The sequence below is a fragment of the Pyricularia grisea genome, chromosome I (genome assembly GCF_004355905.1).
Source record: "Pyricularia grisea strain NI907 chromosome I, whole genome shotgun sequence".
NCBI lineage: Eukaryota > Fungi > Ascomycota > Sordariomycetes > Magnaporthales > Pyriculariaceae > Pyricularia > Pyricularia grisea.
Window position 1 is genome coordinate 2854516 of NC_044973.1, and position 14615 is coordinate 2869130.

The window sequence follows — 14615 nt, forward strand, 5'->3', positions numbered from 1 at the left end:
GTTACTTATCCATTTCTAGCTTTCAACCATCGCCACTACAGCCATTCGTAGCTTGAAAGGTCTTGGTGCAATACAGGATCAAGAGACTTTAAGGCAAGTTGAAAAGACAAAGCTACAAAGAAAAAAATAGTCTCTTCTTAATTATAGCATCGTGGGGTCTGTTTAAAAATACGAATCCTCTTTGGGTAATATCTTTTCAACTATAGTTAGCCGGAACTTGGTTTTGATTCAGTGCAATCCACACGACACAGTGCATGCAATGACCAAGGTAATTTGCATGCACACTTGGTAAGCAGAATCTATCGACCATCTCGTGGCCGGAGACTATCTACGTATGCTTGCTCTCCAATTGCCTGTATCGAGTGTCTACAAAATTGTCGAAGTCGACGAGAGGGATTATCTAGAGGAGGGAGTGATGCTCTGATTTGGATGAGGACGAAGAGGTTGATTGGCAGTCTGTTCGGTGTGGAGCCACCATCAGACGGTTAGCTACGGTACAGGAGGAAGATGAAGACAATTGAAAACGCCTACTGAAGCCAAGGCCCTTTTACTTTTTTTTTTTGCATATGTCAGGATGCAAATATGAGACTAAAAATGGTTGATGGTCCACTGTTCGCACTAAAAACCAAGTTTTTTTTCTTCCTTTTCTTTTCTCGCACCCCAAAGTAAGGCCTGCCAAAACCCGCCCATGGGGGCCCGCGCCGGCCCAAGTAGGTGGGTCGGGGGGCCCGCGGGTAAACTGTAATATTTATGGGGGGGCCCAACCCGGCCCAAATTTGAACGCGGGTTTTCTTGGCAGCCCGCGGGCCCCCGTGGGTAAAGCCCGTAAATACGTAAATATTTTAAAATTAACATTTGTAAAATTCCGAAGGAAATTATACCAAAATAAACGTAATATAAAATAATATATTTTCCAATATAATTATTATTATTATTATTATTATTATTATTATTATTATTATTATTATTATTATTATTATTATTATTATTATTATTATTATTATTATTATTATTAATTTTTGTTTTTTTTCGTATATAATAAATTAAATTATAATAAAAATAAAAATAACAAATATTAATTATAATGTTTTTTTTTATTAACCGAATATAAAATACGAAAAAAAACAATTTATTTAACAGTATTTTATATTTAAGAATTCCTTAAATTACGCCCATGCGATATATTGTTCCGTACCCGTTTTAACGCCCTAATTGGAATTTTTATAAAAATTTTGCTATATTTTAATCCAATTTAAATAAAAATAGGTAATGTAAATATACGGTTAATATTAGCCCGGATTGGGGTATTATTAACGGCCATTTCGATAGTATTATTTTTATCGGAATTAAAATTATTATTTAATTTACCCAAATTATAAATAAAACCGACGAATTCCGTAAATTTATCGTATTTAGTTTTTTCGTTTTCCGGATTTAAATATTCGTTTTTTACGATAATAATTTTAATACCGACCAAAAAAATAAATTTTTTTTTAATCGAAATATAAATAATAGTATAATCGCGAATGGCAAATAAATTTAAAAAATATTAATTAAAACCGATAAAATTGTTTAATTATAATTATAAACGTTCGATAAAAATTAAAATAGCAGGTATAATTAAAATATTGCGGGCAATTTGGGCAAATTTTGGAAATTTTATTTTATATATAACCCACTAATTAAAAATATTATTATCGTTTTCCATAATTAAATATAAATAAAAATTAATATATATAACCATCCGTATAATTATCCGTATAATTATCCACATTTTAAATTATAATAAAATTAATATATTACGTATTTTGTATTAAAAACATTTTAATTTTTAACCGGATATTTTTTTCGACGGATCGATCGATAAGGTATAAAAATCTTATCGGGTTTAAACTTTAATTGTTTACATATTTAAATTTTTTCGGATTCGGTTTGCGTTATAAAATAAATAAAACCGGATTAATACCCGGTTAAATTAATTTTTTTTTCGGATGGAAATTCGGATTTCGTTTTTTCGAATATAATTCGGTTAAACGTTTAATCCTTTTGGCGATTAAATTTTTTATACGTTAATTAATATATTTTATATAATACCGCAAACGGTTTTTTCGGAAATTTATACGCGTCGGGAAAATTAAAATAACGGCCAAAAAATATAATTTTTTAACGTGGTAACGTTAAATTAAATCGATATATTTATCCAATTTTATTCGCGCCGTTAAAATTACGGTTTTTAAATTAATATATTATCCCGTTTATAAATATTTTCGAATTTTTAATTAAAATTTACGTTCGAAATTAGTAAAAATTATGCCGATAATTTTTAATCCAAATAATACGTATATAATTATTTTTATTTTATTTATTTTAAAAACGTTGGTAAAAACCGTTATAATTTTAATCGTCGTTAATAAATATTCCAAAATAATCCAATTTTCGTTAAAAATTCGAAATTTAATTAAAATGGTATTAACCGGATCGTTTTAACCATTTGGCGAAATAAAATATTATTAAATAAATATTCCTATAATTTGACGAAATTAAAAAATACGCGTAATAGTTAAAATGGTCGAATTTTATTTAATTTAAATGTTTTTAATTAATAATCGAAAGTTTTTAAATCCATATTTACCGGTAAATTATTGCAAATTGCAAAAGAATTTTATCCGTTTAAAATTTTAATAAAATAAAACCGCCAAATATTTTAATTAATATAAAATATTAGGTTAAATAATATTCGAATTATTTAATATATTAATATTATTTATTTAAACGATAATATATTTTGGAAAAATATCCCACGTTTTATTTTCGTCCGTATTATTAATAATTAAATTTTCGTCGTTATAAAAATTAACCAAGAAAACGCGGAAATTTGTTTTAATAATATAAAAATTTTAATATATAACCCTTTTTACAAATTGTAAAACGTAAACCATATAAAATAATTGAAAAATCTTCAATTGTATTTATAATTGGGGATTATAAACTTAAAATTCCGCCGCCACGTTATTGGCGCGAAAATTAAATATATTATCGGCCGTAATAACCAATATTTTGTTTTTTAATTTGTATTTTATAATGGTTTGGGCCGTAAATTTTATTAATCGTTTTTTCGTTTTATTGACGTTGGTTATAATAAAATTTAAAATAATATAACGGCGTATTTAATTATTATCCACGTAAACGGCTATAATACCCTAAAAAACGTGTTTTAAACCTGGGTTAGTTTACCCGTTAATAATTAAAAATATTTTCCCCTTTCGGGGAATATTGGTTAACGTTTAGGTAATAATATTTTTAATTATTATTTTATATTTTTTGGTAAATATTTATGGCGAAAAAACCTTTTATCGGTTGTTTTAAGTTTATATAAATAATTTAAATTCCGAATCGTGTATAATATTAAATTTTTTTCGTAGCGAAATATAAAATCGGACGTAAAATTTTTCGATTTTATTTTTCGAATACTATTATACGTTTTGGGCCTATACGAATATATAATATTTTATTAACGTTACGTAAATAAAAAAATAATATATAAAATAAATAAATTTAAATTATAATAAATAATTATATAAATAATTATATGGATAATTATATTTTTTTAAAAAAAAGTAATTTATTAGCCGAAAATTAACGTTAATTAATATAATATTACCGGACGTCGTTTAAATTTCCGATCCTTTTTGGGTATAAACGATAATATTGCAATACCGTATAAAAATACTTATTCCGCTATATTATTATTGGCCCTTTTTACTAAATTAGGGGTGTTTTAATATTTATATATATCGTTTATAAATAACGTATAATTCGCCGTTATTTCGGAAAAACCTTTATTGGTAAAATTTCCAAATTTCTACCAATTTGGGTTTTTGGAACGCTTTTAAAATTAAATCAACTTTATTTTTTTTTTAAAATCCAACGGCGAAACCAAAAATTAATAACGAATAAATTAAAAAAATTATTTTATAATTTAAAAATATATAAATAATAAACGTTATTTTTTCCGCCGTTTATTATAAATTTATTACAATCCGTAAATTTATAATTTGTAAATAACGTAACGATAAATTCCGTTTCGGTATTTTGGTTAAAATCCAAAAAAAAATTATTTTCGTTCGAATTTACGTTAAATCGACGTTATACGGGCGTTTTTACGTTCGAAATTTTATCGTAAAATTCGTTAATAAATTTAATATTTGGGGAAAATAATTTTTCAATTAATTCCCCCAAAAAATTTGTTAATTTATCCATTATAATTATATAATTAAAAATTAAAAAAAAAAAAAAAAATAACGATCGGTTTATAATATAAAACGTTTAAAATTTTTTTATCGATTTAATTCGTTCGTTTAAAATTTAATATAAAATTTTAAATAATCGATATTGGATTTATTTCGGCTAACCTTTTTTTTTTAAAATAAAAAAAAAAAAGAATTTGGAAAATTAACGAATTTTTTTTTTCCCAAATTATCGCTATTATTTATATAATAAATTATAATACGAATAAAATAAAAATATCGCGGATAATTACCGGTTTTTAAACAAAAATTTCCAAATATTAAATAAATTTTTACTTATTTAACTTTTATTTTATATTAGTTAATCGAAATTAAATTTCCTATTTTTATTAATCGTACCCAATTTGTACCGTTAAACCCGATCGAACAATTAAATTTTTAATTACCCGTTTAATTACGAAAAATACCAAAAATATTACCCCCGGATATAATTTTATTCCAAAATCCAATTGCAAAACGAAATCGAACGAAAAAAATTACGAAAAAAACGACGGAAAACAAACCACTAATTCGAAAAAATGGCCGTATTAATAACCGAATAGTAAAAAAAGGATAACGGACGAAAAATTGTACAAAACGATTTAAATTTGGAAATAAATATAAATTATAATGGTTATATTGGATGGTTATATATTAATATATTATTTTAATTATTATATTAAAAAATATTCGCCGTTCACAATTTAATACGGATTTATTAATACCCAAAATCGTTTTCCAACGTATAATAAAGGATTTAATAAATACGGTTACGTTTTACGTTCGTTTATATATTTAAATTAAGGTTTTAATAATTTTATAAAAAACCGGGGAAATGTTTTTAATATAATTATTTACGGTTTTAAATTTGGCTGTTATTTACGCCAAACGGATTACGGTATTTATTAAAAATATATCCCTTATCCGATTTATTTTACAAATAATGGGGTATAAAATAGAATTTTAATAAATAATATTTACCTATTTTTATATTTATTTACCTGTATGTTTCCCTATTTATTTAAATTATATTCGTTTTATTTATTTTATTTGTTTAAATTGGTTAAAATATATCAATTTATTTAACGCAAAATTATAAATAAAAAAAACTTTTAATTTTAATTTTTTTTACTAATTTTAAAAGGGGTTGGAAAATAAAAACCCTTTTTACCGTTAAAATTATATTATATTAATTTTTTATATTTTAATTTTAAAATATAAAAAAATCCCGTAATTATCCATTATAACCGTATTTGGATATAATTTTATATTATAGGTAAAAAATCTCTTTCAAATTCCTTAAATACCTTATTATAAATAGGTTTTATAATTAATATTTATAACCTTTTTATTTTTTTATTTATTATTTCGTTAAAATCGGGTATTTTAACCCAATCGGCGGTAATAAATGGAAATATAACCCATTTTTGGGCATTTTCCTAAATAATCATTCGGCAAATTATTCCAATCGACTTGTTAAATACATTTGCATATACTTTATAAAACGTTTATTTAACCCAAATACGGCGTATAAAAATTTTGCGATTAAATATTTTATATAATTTTTACGCGCGGAATTTGGCGATATTTATAATATAAATATAATTTACAATTAAAAGTTTGGGCACGTTATAACAAATAAAAACGCGTAATAAAATTCCTTTAACAAAAGTAAAAAATTAAATAAACGTAAAATAAACCGTTTTATATTATAATTATTAAATTTGGTATTATAATTTTTAATTTGGGGAATATTTATTTTATTTTATTTTCGAATATTTGGTATATTTGGTTTATATTATAATTATAAACCGCAATATTTTTTGCCTAATAATATATTTTAATAACCAAATACGTAGCCAAAAAATACCAATACCGATATATAATATAATAAACGGAACTACGTATTATTTAATATTATTAATAAAAAAAAACAATAACCATTTTATATAATTATTAATTATTTATTAATTTAGCCATTTTTTTTTGGGAAAACGTTAATATATTACCAAAGTAGGTAATTTTATAGCGAATTTAGCGCATTATTTTACCAATTTTTATAATATTGGTAGACGAAACGCCCTTAAAAAAATTGTAAAAAATTTAACGGACGAATTTATTTGCCTTACCTTGGTAATTGGCCTATTATAATAATAAAATAACGACCATTTTTTCCCATTTAAATATTATTTTTTCAGTTTTTTTAATGGAAATTTGAAAAAAAATTTCGAAAATGTCCTCCAAATCGTTAAAATTGTCTACGTTTTCCCAATATTCGTTATTAATTAAAACGGGGGTACGTATTTTTAAACCAAATTTGGACTGTAAATTTTTCCAATATTAATTTTAACGTTTTTTAAATAATTATAAAAAATGGTTATTATAATTTTATTACCTTAAATAATTATATGGAATAATTATTTATTTTTTGGCAATTAATTTTATTTTAAATTTATTTTTTATTTATTTTTGTTTAAATTTAATCGATATTATATATTTATAATTAACGCGTAATTTCGATTTTTACCGCGATAATATTATATTAAATCGTTTACGCGCGCGGTTTACGAACAATTTAATTTTATCGCCATTATTTATTTATTCCTTAAATTTTTTATTACGGTTTCGTAAATTTTGGGCCTTACGACCGATATTGTCATTTATTTTACGTTTGGGTATTATTTTTGGTTAATTTTTAATTATAATTAAAATTATTATAAAAAATATAGGTTTTTACCCATATTTACTAGCGATATTTATTTTTACAAATGGTAATTTTTCCAATATAAAATAAAACCGCGATTAAATTATAAAATTGTAAAATTTGTAAAAATTTAAAATTTTTATTATTGCAATTAAATTCCAAAATTCGGAAATTTTTTTACAGGCGGTATTTTTTTAATTGGGTTAACCCTATACCCACCCCGCATTTTATCCAATTAAAAAAACGCTGCTGTTTAAAAAATTTTTTACGTTAATCCTAATCGGATTTAACCTCGTTCCCCCACAATTTTTACTTTTTTTTTGGTAATTGCGTAATAATTTTCGGTTTTCCACCCGATTATTTATCCAGCCCTAATTATTACCGATTTAAATCGTTTATTTAATATCTGAAGGAGGTTACGAGGTAGCTTTAAGGTTTTAAGGTTGGAGATCACTTGTAGGGATAATTGAACCGTAGAATGGCAGATAACCGTCTGCTAGCGGATAGTAGAAATTTGTATTGTTTGTATAGTTGATTGCACAATTGATTGTAAGATCGTTATTATGTTCGTTGTTATATAGAGTATTAGAATTGGATACGTGTACCAATTCTATGGCATGATCTCTTCGATCCGGATTGCCGGAAGTGCGGGGTAGAACCACGTGACCGGTTCTGCCACGCAGGGCTGGCTGGAACCGTTCACCTGGATCATTTATTGCACTTATTGCATTTATAAGAAAATGCGACAATACTGGGAATCGAACTCATGCACTTTATATTATTGTTATATTTATTATATGAATTATACCACTAAGTTATATTATTTATTTGCTTTATTTGCTTTATTATAAAAAAGACGTAATATTTAAAGCTTTGTGCGTGCATGCGTTTTATTTATTTATTTTGTTTATTTATTTATTTTGGGTACAGGGTAGCCTTATAAAATCGGCTCCTGTTAACATAATAACCATTTTTTATAACCATTTTATTATTTAATTTTAATTAACTATAATATTTTCCCTTTTATATTTTATTTCCGTTAAAATATTTTGCAAAATTTTTAAAATAAAAATAATACGCAAATTTTATACGGGCAAAACGCCCAAAATACCTTTTAAAACCGCGGATAAAGGAAATATCGCCAAAAAACGTAAAAATATACGTTTTAAACCCGGTAATATATTTTTACTTTTTTATTATATATTTAATTTATTTATTTAATTTTATTTTAATTATTATTTTGCGGGAAATTCGAAAAATGCAGCGAATTTTCGATTTAATTATCCCCAAAATACCTTTTTAACGTTTGGTCCGAAAAATTACCCACAAACATTTATTTAATTACAAACTTTTTTACATTTATTATCGCGGTTTTATAAAAAATTATTAAAACGTTTTTTACTAATTTTTTTATTGGTAAATTTTTTTATTTTTTTACGTTATAACCATTTATTATAATTATTTTAATATAAAATAATCTCTAATTTTTACGTTATATACGTTCGCCGTATTATTATCCAAATTAAAAATATAAACCTCGTTAAATTTATTTTTAATATTATGGATAATTGGACGTACCCGTACGTTAATATATAATTTAAATTTATATTTTATAATATTATACCCGTTATAAATGGCCCCAAACTTAAAAAAAAAAAAAATAAACCGCCCGTTTTAATATAAATAAACCTTTTGGTTAAAAATTATTATGGTTTTTTATTACGCAACGCCCGCAAATAAACGGAAAAATAAATAATAGAATTTTTATTATTAAATAACGTATTACCCCGGAAAAAATTTCCAAACCTAATTTTAAATTTTCGGTTAAAAATTTGTTTCCGGTCCAAAAAAAAAACGAATTAAACATTTCGCCGTTTAAATTATTTAACCCTACTTTTTATATCGTTAAAAAAATTTTTAACGATAACGAGGAATTTTTTAGCGATAATACCAAATCCGACCAAAATAAAAAAAAAATTAATTTATTATTATATTTAAAAAAAATAATAATACATTTTATTTTAATTTAATAATTTAATATAATATAAAATAATTATAAAAAATAATTACAGCTTTTTAAAATTTGCGTTATTTTATTTAATTAAATATATAAATATTTTATTTTTTCCAATAAGTTTTTCGTAAATTTTAAACTTGTATAAAGCCCGCGGGTTACCCAATTCGGGCCAAGCCCGCGAGCCCGCGGGCCCCCATTAACCCGCCAAGAAAACCCATAGGCTTTTACGGGCCCCCATCCCAATCCCATGGGTCAATGGGCCGGGCCGGGCCCCCAAGCTTTTTTTCGGGCTTTGGCAGGCCTTACCCCAAAGGTTCTTCATGCTACGCACTGGTACAAGGTTGAAACTAGGTTTTAACCTTATGATAGATACATGATTGATATTCTTTCTCTTTGATCTATCGTTATCTTTGGTCAAGAGTCAGAGCAGTAATCTCCATTCTCACGTTCTGACATGTTACTGTTGTCGTAATAGTTACGATTATTAACGACAAAAATGCAAAACATACAACACCGAGGATTCCCCAGTGGTCACCCACCTGAGTACTAGTTCGGCCCTCACTGGTTTGACTAGGGGAGAGCGGACGGGATCCCGTATATTCCAGTGGGTATGGTCGTATGTGATTGATCGGCCTTTCGATACTTATTATATTTTGTACATGAGCAAGCACCAAGTAAGTGGAAGGTGGTAGGTAGGTAAACGGTAGGTGGGAAATAGTCTACATATGTCACATCTATGAGTACGATGTGCCAACCACCACTCATGGCGGGCTTTGATTTATCACAAATGTTCCATTAGCTCTCAATGGTCTGTAAGACAATGATCCCACCAAGAATCAGGCAAGCTTCGCAAGTCAGCCATTGCGTGTGGCCTCTCTGCCACTGCTCAGGCTTCCTAGGGTTTGATATAATTCAAGTTTGCCATGACATTGCTTTCCACTGCAACGTCCTCTGAGGATAGAGAATGGTAATCTGCATGCTTGGGGATAGTGTCAACCCCGGCGTGTCAATGATGAATTGGATCGTTATTTCGCACCTGGTTAGTTTGTCTTCCGGGTAGTGAAAGTTTCTGCAGAGGGTTTTGATGCGAGGGAGGCAGGCAAACGCAGTTGATTAGAAACAACAGTTTGTGGATGCAGACATAGTCCCCCAAGAGCTGCGAGTTGGAGGTTATAACAAAGTGTGCGGCCGATTCCCATAAGCAAGGTCAGAAGAAGTACCCAAAATATCCAAGTCTCTTCTGTAAGCAAGATTCACTTGAATAACAGTCCTCAATGTCTATCTATATCCGGAATAGTCTGATTTGCCACCCTCCCCTTTTACCCAAGGGGTAAGCTTCACTCACCAGCACGCAGAACATGAAACAGAAAAATAATATTAAGCGCTGCACAATATTGGGAATGCAAACATCCCATTGGGCCTCCAAGCAATTGAAGAAGCCGCCGTTCAATTGTGACTGAATACTGCCAAGCTGCCCGCAACACACCCACAAGTCCCATTAATCCAATGTTCACTCACGGGCTTGACGCAGCTGAAGCATATTTGTCATATATGGACTTTCTGATGAATTAAAAGGATGAGAGGTCAGTTTTTGTTTTCAGCTCTCGAAAACCGAAAATATTCATGCGGTCTATAGAGACCTGAAAACCCTCTTGTACTGCCTCCAGTCGTGTTTCTAGACTGAAACCACCGGAGACAAAATTCCGGGGTCTTGGACAGAGTGATATCGAACCCATCACATGATATAAATCCAATTGTGACAAACCCATTTAAATTCAGGACTCGTTTTGGATGCTTGTTGAAGAGAAGTCGACATGTCGACCGATGTAAAGCCCCACAATCTTCAGCTTCAATTTCCAGTCTCTGAATGTGTGTGCGGCTGAAATCGCCCCTGGAAAAGGAAGAATCTAGGCCCAGTGACCTCCCTTTACTGCCGCAAAGAAAGAAAAAAAAAGTATTGGTCTCCGGGGAAAATTCCCGTGGCCAAGCGAGAAGCAGATATGCTTTTGTCGACTTGATGTATATAATGTCGTCGTCGGGCTTTTCTCTGGAGATGATGTTTTCTCTATCCGGGACATCACACTCCTTTTTTTTGAAGGCATTTTTACTGCCTTTTTTTCCATTCCTTCCCATAATTTGAGCATCACATCAAAGCCGACAACCAACAGGGTAGGGCAAAGATGCTGCCCAAGCTTCTTCTGGCCGCTATTGCAGGGGCATCTTCTGTTCTGGCAGAGGGATTCAACGTCACCATCGTCTATGTCCAGCCGCCCGGAGGATGCGCTGCTGCCAACCAGTCCAACACCTGCGCCAACCCTCCGGAGACAATCTCCATCTCTGAGCCTCCCCAGCCAGGTCCCATCACCACCCTCCCGCCGGCAACCCACTGGAGCACCTGCACCAAGTGCATCAGCAATCTTGTCCCCAAGAAGCCCGAGGCCCCTTGTCCTCTCTACTATGGAAACGCCGGTATGTGCGAGTATGAGTCGAAAAGTTCTAGTCCCAGAAAGTCCACTAACACCAAAATGACGAAAAACAGACCCCTGCAAGGAGGGCTACTTTGGAACTCTGACCTACTTCTTCAAGGCCCCAGTCGTGGTGCTTGACGACTTTGCCCTGGCGACGGTTAAGTACGATGCCGGCTCGGGCTCACTCAACGTCGGGTTCCAGAGCAAGGAGGCCTTTGCCAAGGCCTCGGGCTCCTGGGTCGCCGGCGTGGTCCTTGTAGCCAACGTGCCAAACTGCGGCTCCGCGACCGACAGGTGCTACTTTAGCGTCACCAGCCTCACGACGTCAGATGCCAGCCTCACCATCGTCGCCGCCGGCAAGGCCAGCGACCCAGAGAAACTGATCAAGAAGGCCGAGACTGAATGGGGTTGGTGGGTTCCCCGACCGGGAAGCTCCCTGTGTTCTGCATCTGGCGGTGGTGGTCAGGGGTCTGGCTCGAACGGACCGGGAGGATCTTCTGGGCCTGGTTCTGGTTCGGGATCTGGCTCTGGTAGCGGCAACGGTAGCGGTTCCGGCAATGGGAACGGCTCAAACATTGGCAACGGCAACGGCACTTACACCAACAACACTCAGCAGGGAAACTTCAGCGAGGACCGCACCCGTTGTGTTGGCCCTGTAGACACGGTCCACGGCCTGCCCACGGCCTGCTTCGGTCCCTACTTTGACGACGACCTCGACGACCAGATGGGGTACAGCGACATTGACACGCTGGGCGAGTTTGACAACTTCATCGACGAGCTGGCTCCCGGCGACGACAACACCATCCAGCGCCGGTGGTTCATCAAGAGCATCTTCAGCAAGATAATCCCCAAGCCCATCCTCAACGTCGCCAAGGCCATCATCGCCCCGATCCAGAAGCTCACCACCATCTCGGGCTCCATCAGCAAGGACCTGTCCTTCAAGATCCCCGACACGAAGAGCGACAACGCCGAAGCCAAGCGCCTCAAGGACCCCAGCCTCAAGCAGACCCAGTCTCCATGGGGCGACGCCGTCCTCCTCAAATCCTTCGGCAGCCCACAATCGCTCAATGAACCCGGAAAGCAAGGGGCCGCAGGCTACCTCAACGTCTACTGCGTGGGCTGCGGCGTCGACGGGCGCGCGACTCTTACCGGGCGGGCCGCCTTCACCCCGATCGGTGGCTTCACGCAGGGCGAGGTGGAGATGCGCATGGATCTCAACATCGTCTTCAAGCTCGGAGTGGACGCCAAGATCAAGTACCAAAAGGACTTTGAGAGCTCGCTGCTGGACGTGGGCCTGCCGGGCCTCTCGTACGGCATCGTCACCATCGGGCCGCGCGTCAGCCTCGGCTCCCGCGTCTCCCTTCTGGCCGCCGCCGAGGGGAAGCTGCTCGCCGGCGCCGAGATGGGCATCACCAACGCCCTGGCCAGGCTCGACTTTGTGAACCCGTCCAGCTCAAAGACCGAAGGCTGGGAGCCGTACTTCAAGCCCGTGTTTGAGGCCGAGGGCCAGATCATGCTGTCGGCCGAGCTGGGTCTGCCCGTGAGCGTCAAGTGCGGGCTCAAGATTGGTGGTTTTGACAAGAGCGTCGGCGTCACCGATGAGCCCTCCATCAAGGCCACGGCGCAGGCCGCCGCCAGTATCGGTCAGAGCAGCGGCGGTGGTGGCTTCAGTGCAGGGTTCGCCTCGACGGATGGCTGCACCGGCATCGCCACGCAGATCAGCTGGCGTAATAAGATCTATGTGGATCTCCTGGGTTCCAAGAAGGATTTGTTTGATACCAAGGACAAGGTTCTCAAGCGGGGATGCATTGCGTGAGTCTACACTCCCCCCCCCCCCCCCCCCCCCCTTTTTTTTTTTTTCTTTCCTGATCTCCTTATTTACCCTGTTATGTTTGGTGGTACTTTGCTAACCATATGTGGCTCCCTGATTCTCAGTCTTCCCGGTAGGGAGAACCCGCAATCATCGTCCTCAACCGCCACCCCGAGCACCATCCCGGCAACCACCGACGTGGATGATGGCACCACAGCCACCACCCAAACCGCCACCCCAACAAACAGCGACGAAGACGATGGCAACACGATGACCACTTCATCATCGTCCTCCTCTTCCACCACCACCACCACACCTACCGACGAGCAAGACGACCAAGACGAACCAGCCAACGACAACAACGGCAGCGAAGAGGAGCCCTTCACCCCGCGCCTCAGCAAACGCCAAACCGCCCTCGTCCAAGACCTAACCAGCCAAGTCAAGGGCGGCAGCAGCGAGCTCTCGTACACGAGCACGCCCGTCCCCGCGAACCCCTACAACCGCACCGACGGCTTCGAGCTGTCGCTGATGGTGGACCCTGGCGCGGAGACGGCGCTGGTGGCCTGCGGCGACGGCAACGTGTACCTGGCGGGCGTGGACTCCCTCGCCGAGATGACCTTCTGCACCGAGCTGTTTGAGAACTACAAGGACCTGCTCGTCGGCGACGGCTCCGGCCGCATCCTGCACTACTACAACAACACCATGGCCAAGGTCGGCGCGAGCCGCCTGCGCGTGTCGGACGGCTTCGAGCTGCCCGCGCTGGCCGTCCCCGTCGTCATGGTGGCTTTTGAGGGCGAGTATGAGGAGGGTGGTGGTGGTGGTGGCGGCGGCGGCGCTGCGGGTGGGAACGGGACTGTGGGTGGTGGCAACTCGACCGTGGCTGTTGGACGTCGCCAGGAGGAGCAGCAGCAGCAGCAAGACGAAGGCGGCGATGATGGCTTCCGCTTCTACGCCGTCGACCCGGCCATGGAGCTGTCGTACCCGGCTGTGTGCACCTACACTGACGGCAGCATGCCGCGGGTGTTTTTGGTGCGCGATCCAGTCGACGGCCTCGCCGTGTTGGCCACCGCCGCCGTCGAGCACTCCATCACCGGCGGCAAGGTCCAGGACTGCTTCCTCATGCCTGTCGTCGAGGGCAAGTACGACGAGGACAAGGGTGGATATGCCGGCTATGGAAAGACCAACGAGACGACCTTTGAGTATGATGATGCTTGAGGTCTTTTTCTAGGTTTCTTTCTGAGAACTTTTCCCTCATCCTGTTCACCTTCATTCGTCTTTCAAGCATTCAATCAAGCAGGCGCTGCAACTTTCATTTGTCTTTTTTTTTTTT

General features: G+C 35.6%; 1 protein-coding gene across 1 annotated transcript; it reads left to right on the top strand.

The window, feature by feature from the left end:
• Positions 1-11187: 11187 nt before the first annotated feature.
• On the top strand, positions 11188-14500 carry PgNI_05907 (uncharacterized protein; the record flags this gene model as incomplete). The annotated part of the gene is made up of 3 exons (XM_031125937.1): positions 11188-11476; positions 11547-13287; positions 13411-14500. 3 exons carry the CDS (start codon positions 11188-11190, stop codon positions 14498-14500), a joined length of 3120 nt encoding a protein of 1039 aa, XP_030982146.1.
• Positions 14501-14615: the final 115 nt, after the last annotated feature.